Here is a 25,309-nt window from a genome sequence, read left to right as displayed (position 1 = left end):
CGAGGCCGCAGCGTGGTGGGCCTGAGGAGCTGAGGAGCTGGTCAGGCAGACAGCAGAGAGTTGCCGGGAAAATGCCAAGAGGTGGCAGCAGCAGAGAAGCCGCATGAGGCCAGGGCTGCAGGCCCAGGAGGGCAGAGGGAGATGGGCAGGGCCATGTCACATGGGCCCTAAGAGGCGTGCTAGGGTCACGTTAGGGTTTGTTTTGGATCAGGATCCCGTGAGCTCCACCCAGGTGGCCTGTGTCTGTATTTTTCACCGAGTAAACCCGGCTGGGAGCAGTGTCTGGGCGTAGAGGTGCCCAGGGATGGGGACGGAGGGGAGTTCAGCCCCGACCCTACTTGGCTTCCTCAGTCCCCGCTGTCTGTCGAAGTTCCTGGGGACATTGTTAAAAGCTCCTGCCCTAGAAAGTCCAGTTTGGTAATATTCGGGTGGGCCTGGGGTTCACTCTTTCCACGGAAGATCCCAGGTGATTCGGACTTCGCCTGGCTGCCCCGGGGCACTCTGGGAAGCCCCCGGTTCAGCTGTCTTGGGCAGCAGGGGGTGAGGGGTACTGTCCTGCAGACACCTGCCAGGGGACACGCCTTGAACTCACTGCCTTCTGCTCCAGTGTTTACCCATAGCTCTGCGGTGAGACATGCCCATGGCAGGATCCAGTCCAGGATGGAGTCCAGGCAGCCCCGTCCTCTTTGGGGATTGTGGACATCATTTCCTGCGCTGAGTGTGGCTGCACAGAGCCAACTGGGTCATAGTTGACCTTGAGTCTTATGTATTCTGTAAACTACATAGAAATTTGTTGGGAACCAGAAGAAGGAGAAGGGGGGGGGAGGGAGGGAGGGAGAGAGAGAGAGAGAGAGAGAGAGAGAGAGAGAGAGAGAGAGAGAGAGAGAGAGGGGATGAATATGAGAATCAACCAACCAGTCAATCATCTATCCAATCTAGTCAATCCCAGGGAGAGGGGGACAAGGGGAGGTGGGTGGAGACAGGGAGGAGGACAGGGGAGGAGGACAGGGGAAGAGGTGGAGAGGAAATGAAGATGGAGAAGGGAGAAGAAAACAGACGAAGGTCAAGACTGAGGGGAGAGGAAGCCACAGTCGGGCAGCGGTGGTCCTGGCGGTGGGGTGGTGGGGCTGGGGTAGGGTCTGTCCTGAGCAGCAGCAGTTCTAAGCACCTGGTAGAAAGCACTGATGCCCCCAGCTGTCTTGGAGAGTCACAGGGGTCTCCGGGGAACGTGCACAGCTTAGCTGGCAGGTGCCAGGAGAGGGCAGCAAGCCCCACCCCACCCCACCCCCCTTCCTCGCCAGGGCTCAGGGCTTTGGCTGCCTGGAAGAGCCACTTCCTCTCAGAGTCCCAGACCCGGTCAGTCCTGGCTTCATTCTCCCCCAACAGGGATGGGCTGGCCACTTCCAAGGCCCCTCCTGGGCACAAAGGCCACCCCTCCCTGGAACCCATGATTTTCCAGCTTTGGAGGAGGTAAAATAGGTGAACCCGGGGGGAATCTGAAAAAGCAGCTAGAAAATAAGGGAAAGGGACCAGAGATTGTATCTGCTGCTACTAATAGGGGGTCTTGCTCCTGTGTCACCCTCCTTTCATGGGCCGCCCAGGACCCCCTTCTGAGCGTGCGGCCCAGTCAGCTTCAGCCCTGCCACTTCCCCATCACTCCCTTTCTTTCAACCTCACCAGCTTCCTTATTTTAGTCCATTTTCTGTTGCTTTCACAAAATAGCTGAGGCTGGGTAATACCTAAAGAAAAGAGGTTTCTTTAGATAACAGTTCTGGAGGTTAAAGAGCATGGTGCTGGCTTCTGTCTGCTGGGCTCTGGTAAGGGACTGGTGGCATATGGCATCGTGGCGGGAGTGCTTGTGGGAGAATACATGGTGAGATGGGAGTCTTGAGTGACTCTTGAGTCAGCCTCGTTCTTTTATGACAACCCCTGGATTCCAGGGGTCAGCGCTAATCCCTTCTGAGGGCAGTGCCTGCAATGATCCCATGGCCTCGTGCTAGGCCCCACCTCTTAAAGATTTCACCACCCCTTACATCACCACACTGGGGACCAAACTTCTAACACATGAACTCTTGGAGGACAAACCACATCCTTTTTTTTTGAAAAGAGACTGGGAGGTGCTGGTGCTGCCTGAAGTCACAGGCTCTGGGCTGTGGCACTCAGCACTGCCACCCACAGGTCTTGGGTGGTAATGCACCCAGGCATGGCCCTGTGCACGCAACTGATTCCTGCAGGTCCAGGGCGGGGCTGGGAACAAGTGGCCGCTGTGTGGTCTACCTGCCATCTCCAGCAGCTGGGTCCTGGTAGTGCCAGAGAGGGTGCCCAGTCAGATTGAGGCACTGGGGCACAGAGCGGCCCTTCACACCACCAGGCTCATTTCTCAGGCCGATTCTGCCCTTCCTGCCTGGGGAGCCTTCTCTGCAGCCCCGAGCAGTACCTGGCCCCTTGCCTTTGAGGGCAGCAGAGAAGGACCCTGTGCTCAGGCATCTGCTTCGTTGGCTGCCTACCGGCCGTGGCCTGCATCTCTGTGAACTCTGAGCTGAGGTTCACAACTCGTGGTTAAGGGGCGAGATCATGGCCAATTAGAGTCCCAGCTCTTTTGTTTACCTGGTGGGTGACGTTTGGCAAGTCACACAACTCTCGAGCCTCAGTCTCCCCATTTGTGAAAGGGAGATGCCTGGCTCAAAGGAAGTCATGCAAACAGCAGGTCATCTTCTCACCATCTGGCCACATTCAATACTCCCAGCTCCTGGCCAGTTCTGGAGAGCCCCCTGCCCCCTGAACCCCTCCTGGGACAGACTCCTCTTCAGGCACTTTTTATTTCCATGACAACACAGGCCCCAAATTTCCACTCTGCCTGGATGCCTTTCCTTGCCTGTCCACTGAGCCATATAGAACTGCCAATAGCTGCCATTGACCATGTACCTGCCATTGCTGAGTGCTCTAGGGACCTTGTCACACCAGCCTCTGCCATAGGCATCATGGCCATCCCATGTAAAGAGGCCACAGCTTAGAGAGGCCAAGGAAATCCTCTAGCCCTTGGCTGGAGAATCTCAGAGCCAAGAGTTGAACAAGGACAGTCAAACCCTGTGACCTCCCTGTCAAGGCCTAGGGTTTAGGAATGGCTTATTCATTTTTCTAAAATGTGCCAACACAGGCTGCCGTAGCAGTGTTGGCAAGCCAAGGAGTATTCAAAAAAGAAATGGAGTTTGCTTTAAACCAAATCCCCCCCTACTTTTTTTTTCTTTTTTTAATAAAACCACACGGCATATACCCTTTGGCGTCTTTTTTTCCCGACTTAACATTAAAGTCCAAGCGTTTCCCCGTGTGGGTAAAAACTCTCAGTAAGTATATTTTTAATGGCTGTCATAATGGCCTGGTCAGGCATAATATGAGGTCTGGCCTAATTTCCTTAGCCATTCCTTTGTGGTCTCCAAGGCTTCTCTGTTGTGAATGGCGCTGGGACACTCCTCTGGGCCCTCAAGCTTTCCCTATACTTTAGGGGCATCTATTTCTGGGAAGGAAATCTGGGTCAATGCAGGGCTGCCTTTGGGGTGGGTGGAAAGAGGCCGAGGGGTCCAGGTAGACCACCCTGAGAGGGGCAGTTTCCTTCTGAGGGAAGCCACCTTCCTGTGGACTAACAGGCATGCTCCCGGCTCCCGGCAGTGGGAGTGAACCTAGCACAGATGCTCTGATGACACCCTTTGCCTGCTTCTTCACCCTCTCCCAAGAGTGGGTGGGGTGCATGAGGGGCTCATCATGCATTCACCTTGGGACTGTGCTTCTGGAGGCATCTGCTGGTTTAGAGGGCTGGGTGGCTGTGTGAGTCAGCTTCCTGGGACTGTGACAACTTAGGGGAGAAAATCAACTTAGGGGAGGAAAGAGTTACTTTGGCTCCTGGTTTCAGGGGTCAAAGTCCAAGCTTGGCTGGCGCCATTGTTTTGGACCTGAGGTGAGGCAGAACATAGTGGTGAGGGCATTATGTAAAATTGTGGATGTGTAACCCACGTGATTCTGCAATCTGCATTTGGGGTAAAATTGGGAGTTCATAACCCACTTCAATCTAATGTATGAAATATGATATGTCAAGAGCTTTGTAATGTTGTGAACAACCAATAAAAAAAAGGTTATTATAAAAAAAATTAAAAAAAAAAAGAACATAGTGGTAGCTTCAAGGACACACCCCCAGTGACCCACCTCCTCCAGCCAGGCCCCCACCTCTCATTAGTGCCACAGGCTGGTGACCACGCCTTTAGCACACGGCCTTTGGGGGATACTTTGGATTCAAATCATAACAGGGTTCAGGTCATTCATCTTCCCAACACTCACACAGGCGCACTGTTTGACAGGTGGGGACACTGAGTCCCAGCAAGGGCAGGTAACCTGGTCAGAGTCACTCTGCTTGAGAGCAACTTTGCTGAGCCGGATGCAGGCTCCCGGACTCGCCTCCGTTTCCGTCACATTGGCTGCTTTGCTTCGCTGAATTCCAGGTCATATAATTCCATGCCCTGAACATAATGACTAGCAGTCACTGGTACCCTGGTTTCCATGACAACACAGGCCCCAAATTTCCTCCTCGAGGTGCTGGGAGTGGGACTTGGGGTGGGAGAGCCCTGAGGCAGGGGTGGGTGCTGGCCTGGATGAGGCCAAGTCCACAGGGCTCAGGCCAGCGGGATGACATCAGCCTGATGCCCTCCAGGAAGCCCCGGGGCTGAGCCCTGAGTGCGGACTGTCACCGCGAGGCTCAAGTGATGCTCGATTTCGTGCTGAGGCTCCTGTGCAGACAGAAGCAGAATCCAGGTTTCACCTTTATTTATTTATTTCTTAACCAGAAGATGAGAAGCGCCGCTGAGTCCTGATGCGGACAGCCCCACCGAGGAGGGAGGACTCGCTGCTGAGCAATCTCGCGGGGCCTTTTTGAAGTTCCAGGGAGGAAGCAGGGGAGCAGAAGCTCCTGGCGGAGGGTGACAGGTGCAGATTTCTACTGGGAAAACTGTATGGAAAAGTGCCTGAAGAGGAGTCTGGCCCGGGAGGGGTGCAGGGGACAGGGGCCTCCTCAGACAGTCCCGAGCTCGAAGGCAGACCTACCCTCAAGTCTGCCGGCAGCTCCCTGCAGGGCACTGTCCCCACAGGGACCAGGGCCTCTCGTGGTCCTGTGGAAGAAGGGGGACCCCCCACAGCTGCTCCTGGGGGAGATGGGAGGCCGAGAGGGCAGAGGGTCCCCGAGCCCAGAAGCTCAGGGCGAGTCCGTCTTCGCTCCCCTCTTTGCTCAGCCTCTCTCCCCTCCTCGCTCTTCTCCCCCTCAGTCCTCTCCCTTCCCTTTCTCCTGTCCCCCTCTTCTCCTTCCCTCCTTCCTGCATCACCCTCCCCTCTCTCCGTTCTCAAGTCTCCACAGCCGTTCTGTGCTTCCTGCACAGCAGAGCCTATCTTAATTAAAAATAGACGAATAAATAATAATTAAGAGATCCACACTGGGCTCCCCCACCTCCCAGTCATCATCTAGGTCTGCCTGTTTGCCCAGGGGATCTAGAGATTAGACCAAAAGAAGCTATATATATATATATATATAAAATGTGTTGCTCAAAATGTCCAAAGCTAAACAAGCGTATGTTTAGGGCCGTACTCCCCACTCTGTGGCTTATGGACCCCAGGCCCTCACGTTGGGATGTGGTGGAAACACAGAGGCTGGAGCCAGTCTGCCTGCCTCCCATCCCTGCCCTGCAGCACATCAGCCATGACGTTTTAGACAAGTCCTTGATCTTTCTGCCTCATGTTCTCTCTCTGCAAAATGGGAATAATAATAGTACCTGCTTCACAGGTTGCCATGGAGATTAAGTGCCTCTAAATGGAAAGATCTTAGAAGAGGACCCAGCACTTAATAAGTGCTCTGCAAGTGTTAGCAGTTCCCATAGGTGTTCTAGGAAAGGAAGTTTGGGAGGACCAGTTTTTGTGCCCCTGTCCCTGGTGCTGAAACATCACTGGTCACCTGAGTCCCCAATCCCCTGCTCTAGCAAGAATAGCTGTTGCAGAATCTCCTGGGAAGGAGAAGGAACCACATCATACTGTGTCTCCGGGGTCTGGCATGTCACCTGATGAATCACAATCCCCAGGGTTTGGCACAAACCTTCTGCGTGTTTGAACACCTCTTAGGGGGTGGTTTGGAACCTCATTCTCTTGGGTATTTGTGTATCCCAACTCTAGCATATCTGTCTCATGGATCATTGCTTATCAGTCATGTTATTTTCTGACATTCTGGAAAACATTGTAATTTTGATACTTTCACAGGGAAAAATCAAGATATGTTTCATATTAATGGCACAGATTTCACAGGCTGTTGGGAATTCTCTTATTTTGAAGGCAGGAGCATTGTTTCCACTCTGGGCCTCCTGCTTGGTATCTGTGATCCTCTGAAGTCCTCAGGAGCTAAATAAAGTCCACCCTTCCCCTGGGCATGCAGGCCTGGGGTTTGGGTGGTTGAAATGGTCTTAAGTATATTCATGGGCCACTGTCCCCATACTGCACAGCTCTGGAGATGGGTGAGAAGACTGGGTTGTGGTGTTTGCTCTTCCAGATACTGATTTTCTCTGGGACCCTGGAGAGAATCTTCTACTGTGAATAAAGAGTAGCATTGGGGGCGTTCTATTAGAAGGTTGGGAACAGGAGACTTCATTAGGACTCTCTGGCTTCTAATGCTGAAGAAAAGGGTAGATTGTACCTTTGCATTCTGTCTTGTCCTCTAAAGTGCTGGATTTCAGAGCAGGTAAGAACACAGGCTCTGAGGAACATAGCAGTGGCTACAAGTATGGGTTTTGCAACCAAATCTGGGTTCAAATCTTGGACTCTGTCTTTTGCCAGCTATGCAGCCTTGGACAGTTGTTTCAGCTTCCTGGGTCTTGACTGCCTAAGGTATATAACACACAATTCAATATGGACAGCACTGTCCATGTCTTTATGGGAAGAGATCAAATAAAAAAGCTGGCACAAATTGTCATCCTGTAAATCATCGTCACTTACTACAATCGTACAACTGAAATGTAACATGATATTCTTGGAGTCCTGAAAACTTCCACTGCTCTTTGTGAGTTCTAAGAATGAGGTAGAAGGCAGATGTTTGAGCTTGGGGAAGGGCAGGGCTGTGTAACCAGATCAGAGTGTTGGTCAATACCCTTTGTAATGCATCTTCTGCTGCCCTTTAAGGGTAGATGAATGAAGAAGAAAGGAAACAGGATCAAGGTTGCAGAAGGTCACAGTCTTTCCTGGCCCTGGTGTGGAAGCCCCGGATCAGTGTGGGCTTGGTGCTACTATAGCTTGTAGTTGGTCTGAGGGAGCCATTGGGCAGGTAGCAAAACAGAGGCCCAAAGAAGTCCAGCAACTTTCCTTAAGGCCTCAGGGGAAGTTGACAGCAGAAACAGGGTGTTCTTTTTGTCATAACACAAGGGATCTGGGACACTTGCAGTGACTCCAGCCATTGACTTCTTTGTAAAGAAGAAAAAACCCAAGGATATATGGGTCAGTGTCTGGGAGAAGGATTGGAGTGGCCTTGCAGGCCCTGGGGGTTGGGGACATGGACTTCAGCTACAGATTGACTGTCATGGAAGTTTTGACTCTGGTCCCCAATACCACTGTGAGCTTGGCCCCAGAGCCTCTGTTTCCTCATCATGCAGTGGGACAAATGGAACCCTGCTTCCTTGTCATGTGTCAGTAAGATAATCCAGGATGATCCCATGATGACACATGCTGCTTCTTTTGTGACGATGCCTCAGTTCTATGTCATGCTAAGATGTGGAGTGAGGAAGTGACGAGGTCTCAGGGTGGCCTTGTGCAGTGACATCATTTGCAGAATTGTACATGCTGTCTTCTGGAGGTGGAGGGGGCTGCCTTGGGACAGTGAGTGCCTCATCACTGGAGGGAAGCAAGCCCCTGGTGGAGGTGCAGCTGGGCGGGTGCGGCACCTGCTAGAGAAGCAGGCGAGAACCCCAGTGTCCATGAGGCCCACTCTCCCCCTTCTCAGTTCCCTGGCTCCTGCTCACTGGGGGCCTCTGTTTTCCAAAGCAGCAAGCAGTCTGCATGGTAATTACTTTTGGACTTATTAAGCATAATTATCCCCTAATCGCACACAACCAGTAATTACTGTGGCTGTTACCAGGGCCTACCCGTGCAGTGCCGCCCGCAGCACCGGGGTCCAACTCCCAGCTGGGGCTCCGGCCCTGGGGTTGGGGGTGTTGCTGGGTGGGTCTCCTGCATCCCAGATCCCCAGTCTAACTCCCTTCAGCCTGGACACCAGGCTGGCAAAGGAGCGGATCATATGTGCCAGCCCCAGGCCCACCCCAATCTCTGACCAGTTCCCATCCTCCCAAGCCCTCCCACACTGTTTGCTTGCCCACGCCACCCTGCCTTTGCCCCTGCTGTCCCTTTCCCCTAGGACTCTCTTCCTCTTCTCCTTTACCTCTCTCCTTCCCTCCAACCTCCAGTCCTCCCTCTTTCCTTCCTTCACATATTTATTGGGTATCTTTTGTGTTCCTGGAACTATTCTAGGCCCAGAGGGGTAGGGGTGGGGGGGAAAGCCCATGCCCTCAGGGAGCTTCAGCTCTGTTGGGAGGGAGGGTGGACAAACCCAGCAAGTCCCCTAGTGCTTTAGAAGGGGCTGTGTTCTATGGAGGAATAGAACCAGGGTGGTGATAAAAAAGTGTTTTGTTTTTTTTTGAGATGGAAGAGAAATTAGCAATTTTCATAGGCTGGCCATGGTAAGCCTCTTGGAGAATGGAATGTTTGGACAAAGAATTGAAGGAGGTGATAAGCTACTCTGGGGAATGTTCCAGAAAGAGGGAACATCCAGAGCCAGAGCCCAAAGGTGGGTGCAGGTTTGGTGCGGTTTGAGCATCAGGGAAGAGGCCAGGCCAGCCTCTTGAATGAGGACGGAGCTGTTGGGAAGATGGAGGGGAGGTTGCCTGGAGGATCTTTCTGAGAATTGTGACTTCCAAGGATGAAACATCTGGGCAGGGGCGTGGCCTGATCCCACTCCTATTTTTATAGCTCCATTCTGTCCACAGAGAAACCTCAGGGTCCAGGTGGGAGTCCAAGGAGGAGGAGGGTTGCAACAACCCAGGGAGAGAGGAGGGGGCTTGGCTGACTGGGAACCAGGGAGCTGGGAGGAATGGAGGGATTCTGGAAACGTGTTTAAGGTAGAGATGGCAGCATTCTCTGATGGGCGAGACAGAGGTGTGAGGGAGGCGTCAAGAATGACTCCCAGTTTTTGGCTTCAAGGGCTGGAAAGATAAAAGCTGCCTTCGGTGGAGCTGGGCAGACCGCGGGCGGGGCTGATTTCAGGGCGGGAGGACATGGCTCGGTGTCGGCCGGTAAGGCCTCCGCCAGCCCCAGCCCCGGAGGGTGTTGTTCTGGGTCTGGATGGAGGGATGCCTGGGGGCCGGCATGCACGATGGCCTTTAAAGCGTCCAGACTGGATGTGCTCATCTGGTGAGAGAGGGTAGAACCCAAGAGGCCCAAGGAGTCCTATTCCCGTCCCCCAGTGTGGGGACAGGGGGGGGGGACCGGAGGAGCCAGCGAGGGAGACTGGGAAAGGGCAGTCACGGAGGCAGGAGGACGTGGGCGCTTCGTGAGTCCTTGCTTCTTTCTCTCCTTTTATCCCCACCCTCACCCCCGCCGCCCCTCCCGTCTTGGTGCCTTCCTCTGTCTCTCTTGGGCTCTTTCTCTGGGCTTCCCCTCCACTCCTCCTGGCAGCTGGTCTCAGGCCCCAGGGCACGGGGATCCCTGGCAGCCGCCACCTGGGAGCGCCAGTCTCCTGCGGCGGGGGCGTCTCCACCGGCCTTGGCCGCGCCGCGCCTCCTGCCCGCCTAATGCGCTCTAATATTTATTTACACGCCGTTCAGACTATTATTTATCAAGGTATCGCTGCCAGCTGTGCGTGGGCTAATTGATCTTAATGTGCCACCTCCGGGTTCCCACGGTGATGCCTTCGTGGTGGCGGAGCCAGAGCTGCTCAGAGCAGGGAAACTGAGGACCGAGTGCGCGGTTGCGGAGACCGCGGCGGCGCAGAGGGCCGGGGAGTGCGGCCGTCGGGGCGTGGAGGGTGCTGGGAGCGCACTGGGGACCCGAGGAGTGCGGGGCGGGGTGGCGGAGCTAGAGCAGCTACAGCAGGTGTGTGTGTTTGGTGGGGGGCAGTTTGCCAGCCCCCAAGGGGCTGTTCAGGGAACCTGGGTGTATGTCTGATGTTTTCCCGTCTTGTCTGGCTGTCTTTCTCTCTCTCTCTCTGCAGAGCTGGAATGGAACCCTTGGCCTCATGCGTGCAAGGCAAGCGCTCTACTACTGAGCCCCAACTTGAGTGGGATCTTGCAGGGAGGTTTGGATCCCCTGCACTCGGGTCTGGTGCAGGCTACTGAAGGCTGTTGAGCCTCTCCCCGCCCCACCCGCATAGGCAGCCTCGCCTCACCTGGTTCTCCCAGCCTCAGCAGCCGCAGCTGAAGCTGGAGGGAGAGGTTTAATTGGCAGGCTTTTGGGTTAAGGAGAAATACTGCTTTGCTGGGGTGGGGACTAGTCGATGGAGGGGGAAGGGGGTTGGAAAAATACTGAGAGAACCGGCAAATACAGCCAGGCAACAACAGGATATGGAGGCCGCAGAGACACAGGAGGAAGGGAGAGGGGCCTTGCCAGGCTGGCTTGTGCCACTGCCTAGCAGAGGCCCTCATCCCCCCCTCCATGCTGGGGACCACCCAGCCTCCCTGCATCTACACAGGGCTTATCTGGGACATTTATTCATTTAATTTTATTACTGTACTGTGGGTACAGTGTCTGCCAACTCTAAGGCCTTGTCAGTGTTACCCCGAAAGTCCCCTCTCTAGGCTGGGAGTTACAGCATAATGAAACCCAGAGAACTCTGCCCTGTCCCTCACTTAGTAATGACTGATCTGAAGGCCTCTGAACAAGGGTCTCCTGGGACCACCATGCCTCAGCTGGGCCAAGCACAGACAACCCTGGTGAGGTAGGTGTGGTGGTTTTCAGGGTGGGAAACCAGGATACTCAGAGGTGAAGGGAGGTGCCCAGCGTGGGGGCGGGGGCAGATGCTGGCTGGTGGCTGGTCTGGCAGTTACTGCATTTTCCACTGTCTGGGGCTCAACCTCTGATGGTGGTTGTAATTTTGTTGGGTCCCTTTGCCCGGAGGGACATTTTCCTGGAAGTCACAGAGCTTACTAGAACTGAATCCAGGGATCTGCCTGGTTGGGGCTGTGGCCTGGGGCTGGCTGTCGGCTCTGTATGTTCCTGGGTTCGCAGAGCTCATTGCTCTGTCCTAGGACCAGATGCCCCCATGCTAGATCCTAGCTCCTGGAAACTGGCGCCTTTGGCCCAAGAGAAGATTCCTGACTCTGGGAGAGGTGACACAACCTCAGAGGGAGCTGGGGGAAATCCTTGCCACCCCTTTGTCTTTGAATGTTCTGGATAGAGGATGACAATGCTGAGCTCATGGCCTGAGAGTTGGAGGGAACCCTTGGGAGTCGTCCGGTTCTCCGCCATCTTGTAACAAATGGGGAAACTGAGGCCCACGGAGGGGAAGGGTCTTGCCTACGGGCAAACAATTGGAGCACCTGAAATAGGGCCCTCACTGAATGATGGCAGGGAGGCAGGAATGGCGTCTCTTCATCTTATTGCAGTTTGGGGGATCTGGGGGTGGGCATGTGTGTGCTTATCTCCCGTCTGTGCCAGTGTCTCTCCAGCTCACTCCTTCCCACCCCCCCAGCCCCAGCCCAAGTGGCTAGCTTGTGTGATGACCCTTCTGAAATGTCCTTTCTGGCCCTCACCTTTACCTGCATGCACTCACATTTCATGGTGGCTCACCTTTAGACCCCATGAAGGCATTTTTTGGGGGCACCTGAGTGACCTTGGTCCAGGCCCCATCCTCCCTGGGCCTCAGCATCTCCAGCTGTAAGGTGGAGGTGGGGTGGGCATTTGCAGGTTTCTAAGCATCCTTTCCAGCTCTGACATCTAGGGACTGCCCACAGCTGATTCGTGGGTCCTCTAGGCCAGGGCCCATCTGCTGCTTCCTCTGCTTGGGGCAGCAGTGGGAGCAGTACTGGGCCCCAGTGAGCAGCCGAAAGACAGGAAGATTTGTCACCGATTCTCCTCATGTGTCCTAAGCATCCTAGTCTCCAGCTGCCTTCCTGGGGAGGGACAGGAAGAGTTGGGCTATATTTGTCTTCTTGGGATGGGGTGGGGAGGGGGGACTTGGGCAAGGGGAGAGCGAGCCTGCAGGCCCAGCAGCTGAGCAGGGAAGAGAAGTTCTTTCTTTAACTCAGGCAAAAAATGAAAAGCTCAGTCCTTGAAGCTCCCCTTCCCTTCCCTCCTTGGCCCCATTAGCCTCTGCTGGGAGTACTCAGCACACAGTAGGTGTGGAGTGAGTCACAGACAGAGTGAATGAATGGAGAATGCCTTGAAGTAAAGGGACCTGGGTTTGAGTCCTCCCCCACCCGTTTCTAGCTGGTGACCTTGGGCAGATTGCTTGATGTCTTTGAACTTCAGGTTCCCCATCTGTCCCACCCAAATGATAAAAAACTTCAAGAGTTGTGAGGAATCAATGCAAAGGCCTTAGAATCGGGTCTGACATTTAGGACTCCTCCCACGGTAACTTCTGGTTATTTTTACTAAAGATAGAATGGCTGGGTCAGCCTCTAACGGTGCACTCGGGCATACATTTCCTGAGCATCTAAGGTGTTCCAGGCACTGCAGATGGCCTAGAGATGAGGGAGGCTCCGTCTCTGCTCTCTGGCCTCTCGTAATCTGATGGAGGAGACTCACGGCCACACAGCCTGAAAATAGCACTGAATGGCCTCCCGGTAGCCATTATGGAGAGTGCAAAGGGGCCACGGGAGCCGAGTCTGGACAGGACCAATCTGCTCTGCAGCGGCAGGTCAGAGGAGGCTTCCTGAAAGAGGTGGGCTGTAACTGTACTTGGAAGGACGCGGGAGTTTGCCCCTGGGGAATGCCCCTTCTAGGGAAAGAAAGGTGCAGAGACTTGAACTGCTTGTCTGGGGGACACTGAGAATCTAGTCTGTGCTCCTGTGTCACCTTGTCAGGAGGTGCTCTCTCCTAGCCCTGGATTAACAGCACCCTGTCCACTCTCACTCCCTCTCCCTAACACTGCTTCAGTTTTTCCGCCTGTCTTCTTGGCCTGGTGTTGGCCCTAAGTTCATGTTTCTCTCTCTACTAGAACATCAGCCCCACGAGGGCAGTGTAGTGGGGCCAATCTTGTTCCCCCCGAGCAAATATGTTGCAATTCTAGCCCCCAGGACCTCTGAAGATGACCTTATTTGGAGATGGGTTGTTTAAAGAGGTAATAAGCCAAAATAAGGCCATCCGGGTAGCCCTAACTAAATAGGACTGATGTCCTTATAAAAAAGGGGAGACTTGGAGACGGGCATGAACATGGGGAAGAGGCCACATGAAGACCAGAGACCTGCTGCCACAAGCCGAGGAGCTGCCAGAGGCTGGGAGAGAGGCCTGGCACAGATGCCCCTCTCACAGCCTTCAGAAGGAACCTGGCAACACCTTGATCTTGAACTTCGGGCCTCTGGAACTGTGAGACAATAAATGCCTACCGTTTATAAGCCCCTGGTCCTTTGTTATGGGAACCCTAGCAGATGAATACAGGCAGAGACTTTGATTTGTTCTTTGTTGCATCCCAGAGTCTAGAACAAGGCCTGGGGTTTAGAAGTAACTCTGCTCAGAGCTCTCGAAGGAATGGATATCGGCGTGACACGGAGGAAGAGAAAGAAGGAACCTGAAAATCTAGTTTGGGGCAAAATGGTGAAAAGAATCTTATATGTCAAGCCAAGTTTGGGAGGCAGGCAGGCAGCGAGGAGCCCCTGGAGGTATTTTAGAGGATTCCCCTGGAGGTGCAGAGGCCCACTTGGAGGCAGGGAGGCCAGGGCAGGGGTTAAACAGTACAAGAGAGCAGTGACGAGGACAGGGTGACGAGATGACAGTGCAAATGGAGGGAGACCTGCCAAGCAAAGGGTGGTGCAGGGAGGGGAGCTGGAGGACTTCATTCCTTACAGGTCTCCCCTGCACCCTTTCTCTTCCTGTCCAAACCTCACCTCTCTCTCACCTGATATGCAAAGCTCACAGTATCTGGGGTCATATCAGATACCCTTGTGGGAGGGTGGGAAAAGGGGCTGTCCCCAAACCAATCATGCACAGTGCTTCAGAAGGGCTGCCCCCAAGGGTGCACATGGAGGAGGCAGAGCCCTATTTGGGAAAACCCCTGTATGAGGGAGGAGGTAAGATCTCTGACTTTGGAGAACCTCCAATCTGGTGGGGGTGGGACCTGCGTTGGAAAAAGACCTGCAAGTGCAATTAGGAGCACCCGCCCGGTGTGTTGGGGAGACAGACCACAGATGCACGCATTAGTAAAATATGCCACAAGAAGTTGCCATGTTGTGGAGGTCTGGGAAGACTTCCTGAAAGAAGTGGGTTTTGCATGAGGTTATGAGGTGTGTGCCAATATGGCAGAGAGGAGGAGGAGCAGGGAGGAGCCGAGCACGGAAGGACCAAATGGTCACCTTCTCTTTTCTAGACAGGTGAGCCAGCCTGGTTGTCTGGACACACGCCGAATATGTGACAGCCTTTCAGTGGGCTTCTTGGCCATCATGAAGCACCCGTTTTTAGCAAAGAAAAAAGACTGTTGGCAGGGGACAGGAATAGCTTCCAAAGCTTCTCCTTCTTGCGCTCCTGGTTCCCCACTTCTGCTGTGAGGGACCCTGGGTGCGGAAGGCAGAACACACCCACAGCGCCCTCTGCTGGAGAGGCGGAGCCTCACTGTGCCCTTGAGTGCCAGCCTAATCCAAGCAAATAGCTCCTGCTTTCCTGCCCTGGGGAAGCCCCAGAATCTGAAGCCCCCAATGCAGGGTAGGCAGAGATTGGGTCAGTGCCTGGGAGGGCCCTATCTGCCATCTGGAGGATCTGGGACCCTGAGAATTATTCAGTTTAGGATGTCTGAACTAGTCCTGCAGCCATCTGATTGGGGATTAGGTCCCGGTCCTAGGTATCACCTCCCCCAGGCTAGGGAAGGACTTTTCCCAGCAGGTGTCACCCTAGATGCCCCCGTATTTCCGTGTATCATGGAGGAGGTGTGCCCCTTCTTTCTCTAAGGCCCTGGATCTGGGGCAGATGAACTTTGGGTATGGGTGTCTGGATGCTTCCGGGAGGGATTCATGACTGGGAAATTCCAGGTGGTATTCCGAGGGAACGAAAGCAACTGTGTCTCAATGCAGAACAAGAGAGCTGGCAGAGTGGGGCTGGGGATCAACTCGGCATTTTCTCCCCTGATCAGACCAGAATAAAGATGAACTGAGCCCAGGGGAGCTCAGGTTTCCTAGGAGGGCAAACAGTGCCTTGGGGGCAAACTGGCTGCCACAGGAGAGAGGACCTAGGAGACCCGGAAACCCAGCCACCGGGCTCTCTTCATTCTCCCCCTCAGAATTCCTGGAGCGAACCCAGGAGGCCTGAACCCCTGCTTTCCTTGGCATGTATTTCCCTGGGTGAAGGGTGAGGAGCCCCTTACTGCTATTCCAGACATACCACATGTGCATGCGCCTGCGTACCGCGCGCGCGCACACACACACACACACACACACACACACACACACACACACCTGGCTTATACAGGAGGCACAATGGGGGATGAGAGCAAAGAAGCACATTTTCTCCCAGAGTTGGAGGCAGTGTCTGGCTCACAAGTCAGGTAGGTGCTAGGTAGGTGCTCACAAGTCAGGTCTCCTTGTAGCCTGGAGCACCAATGGGAACGGTGAAAAGGCTCGTCTATCTCAGGATGAGCCCGCGGCCCTGCTGATCTCCACCAGGCCATGGCGGGGAGCAGGGTTCTACTGACCCTTTAAATCTCAGCCCGTTGGCATTTTTCATCAGCCCTGTTAGGGGCTCTTAGCATATCACAGAAACGTTTCTGATCTATTGGATTCATTCATCTGGCTGCTCACTCAGGCTGCAGGGACCTGCTCACCTTGTGTGCCTGTGGCAGGCCAGAAGCGCCAAGGAATCGATGCCCCTGAGTGGCTCACAGCCAGTGACTGAGTGGAGTTGGTGCACATGCCCCACTCCTCTGTGAGCTTTGAGATGTGCTTCTACCTGGAGCTCCTGTTTGGAGGAGGGTCCCCGCCCACAGCACTAACCAGCTTAGTAAGTTTCCTTGGGTCAGTGTCCTTCCCTAAGGGTATTTCCTGAGATCCCCAAGTAGACTGTTTGCACTGAATCCTTGTCTCAGGCTCTGCTTCTGGGCAAATCACCAGGACCAACTTGTCCTGGTTTGTCCAGGACTGTTCTAGCCTTAAAACTTTCCTGGCACCCTCCCTCAGTCCTGGGCAAACTGGGACCATTGGCCACCTTAGGAGGAACCCAAACAAGAGAGAGATGATTCACTAAGCGAGGCAAGCAGACCCCTGAACTGTTAGTTTAGAAGCCAAGGATTATGGGCTTTGAGAACAGAAGAGAAGACACAAGTATAATTTTGCCATATGGATGGTTTTTATGTGCTGAAGGCCCACAGGAGAACAGTAGCCACCAGGTACAAGGCATTCCTTTGAGAACAGACGCACGCATAACCTCGGGGCAGGATTTTCTAAGTGTGGTGGATGCCCAGGGCCCAGGACCCATGCCCAGGGCTGATCCCAGGACCTTTGCAACATCTATAATGTAATTGGCTACTGGGTGAGAAGGTGATGCAGATAAGGACGACGACGTGTGACAGGCACAGTGGGGTCATTACAGGGGAGCAGGCGAAGGGGTGGGCAGCATATTAGAGGCACTTGAGGCTCTGCCAGGGACAAGCACCAGCCATGCCACGGACCTGGGCAAATAGTGAAACCATATGACGTGTCGCCACGGTCAGCGCATTGAGGCCAGGCGCTTTGGCTTGGAAGCAGCTGTAAGCTCGAGACAGCTGGCCCCGAGCCAAGGAGACCTGAGCGGGAAGTCCCACCGTCAGGTACCCCAGGAAGGAGGTGCTGTTGAGCGACAGGCAATGGGTTGGGGCAGGGCTGGACACACGAGTCAGGGTGCTCTGTAGCAGGAGGCTGAAAGCCTGGCCGGGTGCTGCTGCTGAGCCCCAGATGGGGTGGTGGGGGGGGCTGATCTCTGCAGCTCAGACTAACCCAGCTGCAGAATGCCATAGCCCTGCCCTGGTTATTTTTACTCTGGCGTGGCGGAGGATGCTGTTCCCAGCTGAGCGATGCATCCTCTTTTTTGGTTGACTTCTCTAGTCCCTGCTCGGGGGAGAAAGCCCTCTTCCAAGAGTCACAGCTACGAATATGTGCCCTGTTCCCGGGGTGCCAATCCCTTCCCTTCCCCTCCCCAGGGTACTAAGGATATGGAATGTCTTTGGGACTGGGGTCACCTGGAGATGTCACAATGTGCCAGTCGTGAGAGGCAGCAGTGGGAGCCCTAAATGGTGAATGCTGGGGTGTCACGCAGTTCTAACCAGGTGGGTGACGGGGCAGCCAATCACCAGGAGGGGGAGGCACCCAGATGGGGGAAGGCCCCTTTCCTTACTCCTTTTCCTTGGGAGACCCTGATGACGGAGAGACAGGAAAACAGGAGGAAGCTTGGCTCCCAGATAAGGGTAGGGATAGCAGGGTGCAAACAGGAGTTAGAGGAAACTTCCAGAAATCTTTACTGCCCTAGGAGAGCCGGGGGAAGAACCCTTTTTCATGCAACTGAAGAGCAGGTGGAAACCCCCAGGAGCTTGTAGTGGCTCCAGCTTCTCCATTCATCAGCCAGAGTAAGTTCCAAAGCGGGTCAAGCGGGACAGTGGACACCGTCCCTTTTGCTCTCACAGGGGGCACTGGCTGGGAAATAGGCGAAGGCTGGAAACCGAGTGGTCTCTGTACAGTGGCATCAGCCTTCCTGGGCATGGGGCCAGAGTTCCCGGGATCTGGAATCGGTCTCCTCAGCTGAGGGGCCTCAGGTTCGGGGACCTGCCGGACCTGGACAAGAGGGCCTGCGGCGGGAGTTCTACTTGGTCGCCCAATGCCATGGCCATCAGGGAGTGTCTGAAACTCGGTGGGCTGGCTGTCCGTGCCAGGTGCTTGGGCAGTGCTAGTCTAAGGCTGGACCCACACGTGGGGGGACCTCGGGGCTAGGAGCACGGTCCGTGTAGACAACCCGTCTGGAACACCAGGGAGGGGGGCCGTGGTCCATGGAGGAGTCTCTTCAAATGCTTCTTGTGCAGCTCTAAAGGGATGGCGACAGCACCCTGGATGCCCACAGTACCCTCGATGCCTGGCAAACAGCAAGCACTCCACAAAGGCTTTTGAATGTCAATGCCAAAGGGCTCTGGGGGGATCTAGACCAGCTGAGTACCCTGGGAAGACCCGCATGCTGGGTCACCTCATTGGAAATGGTGCACATGAACTTCACATCCAACCTAAAGAAGTTTTTCCCTAATACTACACTTGCCCTCAGAATGGCTTCTCTTATTCACTTCTCACTCATCCTTTTGCCGTGGGGGTCATTACAGATGACATATGGCCACAGAGGAAGCAAGCAGTTTGCCAAAAGTCACAGCACCCTGATCGTGGGAGTGGGACTAACCCTTAAGTGCCTCACTTCTTGGCTCAGTCCCCCTGAAGGCAGCATGGGTGGGAGCTGAGCTGGACGCAGACATTGGGCATTTCATCCCTTGGTGTGACCTCAGAAGCAGGGGCTAGTTTAATGAACCAAACCAGATTAATCCAACAACCCAGATGACGGGTGCAGTGTTTGCAGCTAGGGGACCTTTGCAGCCTTCTGAGTCTCCCTGCAGGCGCACATCCCCTAACGTTCTCGTCTTTTCCTTGAAGCTGGTCTCGTGATCCTCTGCTTGACAATGCTGGAGCAGTTCCTGAGGCTGCGAGAAATCTCAACAATGCTGTAGACCTTTCAGAAACTCCTGTCCAGATGTCCCCTGCAGCCCTTGGGTTGCTTGAAACCAAGGGGATTTGCTCCTCTGCGCATGTGGTGCTGGGCAGGGGAGCCAAGGGTTGCAGAGATCAGCACTTTGCTGTGTTGCAGAAGCGCTCTGGTGGTCGCTGCAGGGGCAGGGTCTAAGGGGCTCACTGGGGAGGAGGGTGGTGTGCCCACTGCCTTGCTGGGTTTCTGGGTTATTCCTTCCAAGCATCTCATGGTATTAGTTCCATACTGGACAGTGGCTGGCCTGCTCCCAGCCCTGGTCATTGTCCACACCAAGGCCTGCAGACCCAACTCAGTCTCATGGCAGGGGTTTCCAACCTGGTCATGTTAGAGGAGGAAAGAGGCCCAGGATGCACATACCACTAGTTCAAGGCCACGTAGAGAGTATAGCCAATCCATGTTCACTAAGGTGGAAGCATCTTGGAGTCAGAAAATCTGCAATGTCAGAGGAGGAGGAAGATCCCCCAGCTCCAGGGAAACCACTGCCCAAACCAGAATCAAAGCTGAGACCTGAGTCCGGGTGTTCCCACTTGCAGACAATTTTCACATTCCTGCTAATTCTCGAAGTGGATGCCACCCCTCTCACCTTGCCCAGAAGCTAGGGCAGCTAAGGAAGCAGGGGAGGGGGATTGCAGAGAGATGACCCAGCTCGCCTCACTCCTCAAGGCCCCGAGCAAGACAACCTAGAGCCTTTATCCCCCGCTGTGGCTGCAAGGGCGGAGAGGGTCCCTCTCAGAGGATGCTGCAGCATGGCAGGGCGGGGCACACAGAGCGGGGCACCATGTCCTGTGGGCCTGCCTGTTCCCCCTTCACACCAGTGGCACTCTGCTGAGATCCCCCCACCAACCTCAGTTACACACTGTCCCCCTCTTGACTCGTCATGAGGCTGGGACTTGTGCCAGAGCCACAAGGCTCCCCGTTGGTGACTTTAAGGTCTCTCTGTGGAGGGATGTCTGTAGGACTTCACACCAGACCCCTGGGAGCCACCCTGGGTGAGGAATTTGATGAGAGACTCCTTGGTGAGGTTGAGACCCATCTTCTGGGGGGAGTCTGTGGGAGTGGCTGTGATTGACACCAGTCACGAGGGACTTTGAGGCTGGGGAACACCAATCCATGGCTATCCCATGGTGGGCCTATTTCCCCCAAATAAATCATGCCTCCTAGCCCAAAATGCCATGTCCAAATGCACTACAACTAAGAACCAGTTTGCAAAGCAGGCCCCCCCCCCACCCTCCACAGTGGTTAGAGAGGGACCCACTGTCCCGGGTTGTAGTGCACTTGGAGATGCCTCTCTAGCTGCTCAGCCCAGGGGATGGAGTTCACTTCCTCCAACTCCTGCAAGTGTGTAGATCATTTCAGGTGCTGCCTTAGCTTCTTCACTGATCCCTGTCAGCACGTCTGTCCTTTTTGAACTATTTCTGCACAGATTGAAGCTTCAGTCTAATATTTTGGCTCACAGATAACCTCCCTTGGTGCCGCCCAACACCTCTTCTTAGACAGGAAGTCACAAATGATCAGCAAACCAGTATTGAAATGTACAGAGGGAGCTTCACCCAAAGAAAAGGCCCTCAAGCAACTCTTTTGCAAAAGCTCTCTTGGGAGAGCTGTTTCTCCAGTTGGCTTGGAAGTGGGGTCCTAGACTGTCACCATGGAGACAAGAGCCTATCCCACAGCATAGACACAGGAGGCCTCTCCGTGCCTAGATGCAGATGGTAGGTCTGGTTATATGTTACTGGCTTCTCTCATCTCCCCTTTTATTTGAGCGGGGCGCTGCTGTTTCCGCTCTGTGCCCACACGGTCTTCCTCCAGAAAAAAACTCAGGTTTAATTGCATTGCCTCTTGCTATTCCCCCCAGCACTGCCTGAATGTCTGGGCAGCAAGTAGCATTGAACCATTTTTAAAGATCTAATCCAGATGCCTCATCTCACCCTCTTATTTTATAGATGAGGAAACTGAGGCCCAGGCATCGGGCAGGGACTGGCCTGTACTTACAAAGGTGAGTGGTGGCAAAGTTGGGGATTGAACTCAGGCCTCCTGACTGCCAGTCCAGGGCTCTTTCTAGCAAGTAGTATATTGGCTACAGTTTCAAAAAGGTCCCCACTGGGCGGAAATGGCCCATGCCCCCCTGCCCCCCGCCCCCTCCCCCCACTACACATAATTTGGGTTATAGCAAAGCATATTGAACTCCAGGTTCTCATCCCAGTGCCGCAGGAGTACGAACAGCTGGCGGGCTGCGGCCTTGAGTGTGCCCCGCGTGCGGCCCTCAGGTACTTCCTGCTGCTCCAGCCAGGAGTTGGCCTTGGCCGCCACCAACTCCCACTCAATGAAGTAGGAGGCCGAGCTGTGCTCCAGCCAGGCCAGCCCCACCACGGTGGCCCACAGCTTCCCCGCGTGCTCTATCAGCACCTTGGACTCCAAGCTCAGCCTGCTGTCTGCCAGAGGTTCCAGGGAGACACTGTCGCAGGACAGGTGTCGAGGCGAGGGGCTGTTGCACAGCTGGGGACTCAGAGTCTTGGATTCGGGCTGGCGGGCAGTGAGGGACATTCGGTGGCAGTGGAAGGGCGAGGTCCACTTGAGCTTCTCCATGGGGATGTTGATAGCCTCACAGAAGGCTTGGTTGAGCAGGAAGGCCCCGCAGGCCAGCTGCAGAGACACCTGTGTGGGGAAGCCCTCAGTGGGCCTCAAACTTGTCAGCCCGTGGAGCCCCCCGGCCAGGCAAAAGTCCCGCTCCTCCTAGCTCGCCTGCTCCTGTCCACCCTCCTCACCCTGTGGCCCCGGGGGATATTTGGGAAACTCAGGCCAACTGAGCATCCCCGCATCAGTTCCCACAGGGGCCGCAGACTGATTCTTTCTAAGGCCAATTCAATGTCTTCCTGCTCAACTTGCCTCTTGATCTGGGTGGGTGGGCCCAGCTTGGCCACTGTGACCGTCCAGGACATCCAGGGGACTCTGGCCTCCTCCTCCCTCTCCGACCCTGCACACGGATCAGTTTCCAATCCCAAGAGGATTCTACCTTCTGAATGGCTCACCCTCTGCTTCCTGATGAGCCCCTCTCCCCTCTCTCCCCCTCCCTCCTCAATCCGTCTGCCCTGCACCCAGGGGAATCTTCAGAAGGCACAGAGAGCGCATTGTTTGAATGCTCAGTTCCATGTTTTCAATTTTCTATTAAAGGAAGTTCAGGAGATGATTCACAAAGCCCCGTGCGACCTGCCCCTGTTGGCCCTGGGCTTTCATCCCCCGCTCCTCTCCCTTCCCTAGCTGCCAAGCTCGCTCTCTCCTCCCCAGGCCGTAGGCTGCAGCTCCTCATTCTTTGGGCTTGGCTTAGCCATGACCTTTTCTGGGAAGTCATGCTTGATCTTGCCACTGCCCCCCTCTCAGGCCTGGGTTGTTACCCCCTGTATTTCCCACCACCAAAATGCCTGGCTTTTCCTCTGGGTCCCCCGGGACTCTCAGCCACGCAGTCCCAGGAAACTAGTTTATCTAGTTGCATTGATCTAGTTCACGCTTGTCTCTCCAGGGCCTCACAGTAGCCTGGCTCACTGCTGAGTGCATAAATGCATTTTGAGGGATTCAAAATGACACGTGTGTGCCCTTGGGTGGACAGAGACAAGTGCCGGGCAGCAAGGTGTAAACTGTGCTCCTCCTTTGAACACCCTGTGATTCCCCCAAGTCCTAGAGGCCCAGATAGCCCACCCCAGACCTGGGCTCCTCACCCACTGCAGCATGTGGGGCATCTGCAGAGCCATGTGCTAAACGTGGTGCGTGTCCCTGGGGTGTTAATTTTACTCACTTGTGAGTCATTTCAAGACTTATTTTTATGTACTGAAAAACAGACACACATAGATGGCAAGTAGAATGCAAAATTCCTGTGAATTTTTAGGGTGAAGATAGCAGATTGCATAGAAGTTTTCATGATGCCAGCACTGGCCTCTAGCGACTCCCCAGACCACCCCACCACCTGGATGGGGGGACTCATGCTAACTCCCTCTGTCCTGCTGGCTACTGGGGCGGGGCTTTCTCGTAGGCTCCAGAACTCGGGATCTGAACTCGAAGACAAGGTCTCCTTCTCTCTGGGTGGGGGAGGGATGCTGGAGACTCACAGGCGGGGCTGGAGGGGCTCTGAGGCAGGGTGGGGGTACTCACCAGGGGCAAGTAGTCAAAACTCTGGCTCCCCAGGGTGGCCTCTGGAGTCTTGACCAGTGGCTTTCTCAGGAAGCCCTTGGCTGCTCGGCTCAGCAGCCTGGAATTGTTGAGAGTCAGCCTGTGTGGGTAAAGGCAAGTGTCCCCGGCCATCCCAGCCCCCAGGACCCACCAGAAGCCTGTGGAAGCCAGAGGCAGAAGGATCCAACAGATGGCCTCCTCCAGCCTCCCTCACTGGACAGCTGGGGAAATGGAGGCCTCCGCGAGTTAGCGGCAGCACGACAAGAACAGGTTCAAGTTCTTTTATGACCCTCTTTTTGTTTTGGGGGGGTACCAGGGATTGAACTCCGGGGCACTCGACCACTGAGCCACATCCCCCTATTTTGTATTTTATTTCGAGACAAGGTCTGAGTTGCTTAGTGCCTCACTGTTGCTGAGGCTGGCTTTGAACCCATGATCCTCCTGCCTCAGCCTCCTGAGCCACTGGGATTACAGGCATGTGCCACACGCCCGGCCTGTGACCCTCTTTTGATGCTGTAGCCATGACCAGCCCACTGACCGGAAGAATCCCAGGCCAGCCCTCCCAGGGGGCACGGGCACTCGGAGAGACCCTGGGAATGTGAGAGACGCGGTAACAGTGGCCGAGTCGGGGGTGTTGAGGCAGCGTGAGTCCTGGAAGACAGCGACCCCTCTTTCTCAGTGTCGGGCTGGACCTGCCTTTGTTCTTTGCAGCCAGGGACAACCCCAGGAAAAGAGGGTGCAGTAGAGCCCCCACCATTTCCCCGTTAGAAATTCTACTTACCTGGACCCAAAGACAGTCTCTGAGGCCTTCAAGGAGGAAAGAGCAGTGGTGGACAGGTTGTGCAGGGGACCTGGGGAGCCACAGAATGACAGACTGAGGCCCTGTAGGTGACCTGTCCAACTGCTCACTGCTCAGCTGGGGGAATAGAGGCCCAGAGAGGGGAAGGGACTTGCCTCTATCCCTATGCCTCCAGAGACCTGAGCTAACCACTAGGCAGGTGCTTCTGAGCCAGCTGGTGAAGAGAAGCCTGGAATATATAAGAAACTGACCTCCAAACGTCCTTGAGGGGTGGACCCTGGCCTATTCTGGGAGCTGTGAAAGCTTCACATCAACGTACCCAATGGGGACAGTGGGTTGACACTCTGCCCCTGCACACGGCTGGAGCGTACTAGGCAGAGTGGGGTGGTACAGTGGCCCCTCAGCTGGAATTGGGAGGCCTGACTCCAGGCCTAGCTCTGTCACCAACTTGCTGTGTAACCTTGGGCTTCACCTCTCCAAGCCTCAGTTTCCCCATCTTTAAACTGGGGATAATCCTCTTCTGCTCTTACAAGGCTTTTTGAAGAACCCATAAAGTCCCCAGCACTAGGTTGGTGCTGAGGTCTCCTGCTGAGCCCAGGACCCACCACGGTCACCGTCTTAATTAGGAGAGCCAGTCGCGGCTGCTCACTCACCTTCCGAAGCAGCGTGCTTATCCCGGCCGGGACCCAGGATCTCGCCCAGGGACGCAGAGGGGTTTTCCTCCTTGGCTACAATGCAGGAAGCCAGTGAGCCTGGGGGAGAATCCCGACTCCCCCATGGACTAACCACGGGCCCTTGGCCCACTCATTTTCTTTATAAGTTTGGTTGCTAATTGGAGCTAACCCATGCCACCGTGTCATCGTGAGGACTGAAGGAGGTGACACCAGCTCACGCTAGTGCCTGGCTAAGTGCTCAGCTGCCCACCCGACAGGGACCGGGGCTTGGTGGCTGGGGCAGAGGTGGGCATCTCCTCCCAGGGCTGTGCCTCCCTGAGGAGGCGCCAGAACATGGCACGGACTTCCTGAGGGGCTCCGAGTCCCAGTTCCTCACCTGTAAAGTGGGGGTGACAACTGCACAGACTATTTTCAAAAACACACAATTAAGGTGATTAGTCTTAGAATTGCCATTGCAAGGGTCAATGAGCTGGACCATCCACTCTAAGGGAGTATCCCGGTGACAAAAGCTTCATGGGCAAATATGTGCAGCAAAGCTTCTGTCTCCCCAAATGAGACTGTTCACACTATAAGGACCAGGTAGAGTTTTGTGGGTGACCCTGAGAAACCAGCACAAGAGTGAACTAGAGACTAATGGCTGACTCACTGAGGGGACCAGGAGGCAAATAGGATGATGCTCAACCTCATGGCCTCTGGACCAAACACTGGG

At 54.8% G+C, this 25,309-nt stretch overlaps 1 protein-coding gene and 1 long non-coding RNA gene across 18 annotated transcripts in view; one reads left to right on the top strand and one right to left on the bottom strand.

Annotated features, from left to right (window-relative positions):
• LOC110599226 (uncharacterized) overlaps nt 1–25,309 on the top strand; it is a 47,745-nt gene that overhangs the window by 17,850 nt on the left and 4,586 nt on the right. The window contains exons 2-6 of one of the 11 annotated variants that reach the window (XR_013427557.1): nt 10,274–10,996; nt 11,307–17,500; nt 17,701–17,797; nt 18,858–20,678; nt 20,910–20,962. This is a non-coding gene — a long non-coding RNA (uncharacterized LOC110599226). The other 10 variants (XR_013427555.1, XR_013427556.1, XR_013427559.1 and 7 more) reach the window with 10 other exon arrangements.
• Vwa5b1 (von Willebrand factor A domain containing 5B1) overlaps nt 21,107–25,309 on the bottom strand; it is a 52,574-nt gene continuing 48,371 nt past the window's right edge. For 6 of the 7 annotated variants that reach the window (XM_078025477.1, XM_078025478.1, XM_078025479.1 and 3 more), the window contains 4 exons: nt 24,580–24,654; nt 23,909–23,978; nt 23,110–23,227; nt 21,107–21,621 (listed from right to left, as the gene is read on the bottom strand). In XM_078025477.1, coding sequence (XP_077881603.1) covers nt 21,115–21,621; nt 23,110–23,227; nt 23,909–23,978; nt 24,580–24,654 — 770 coding nt within the window. In that variant the 3' untranslated portion in view covers nt 21,107–21,114. The remainder of the gene's footprint in view (nt 21,622–23,109; nt 23,228–23,908; nt 23,979–24,579; nt 24,655–25,309) is intronic. The other variant, XM_078025481.1, reaches the window with a different exon arrangement.

The sequence above is a fragment of the Ictidomys tridecemlineatus genome, chromosome 11 (assembly GCF_052094955.1).
Source record: "Ictidomys tridecemlineatus isolate mIctTri1 chromosome 11, mIctTri1.hap1, whole genome shotgun sequence".
Lineage (NCBI taxonomy): Eukaryota > Metazoa > Chordata > Mammalia > Rodentia > Sciuridae > Ictidomys > Ictidomys tridecemlineatus.
Note: the sequence above shows the minus strand (reverse complement) of the source record. Positions and strands in the feature narration are given on the sequence as shown.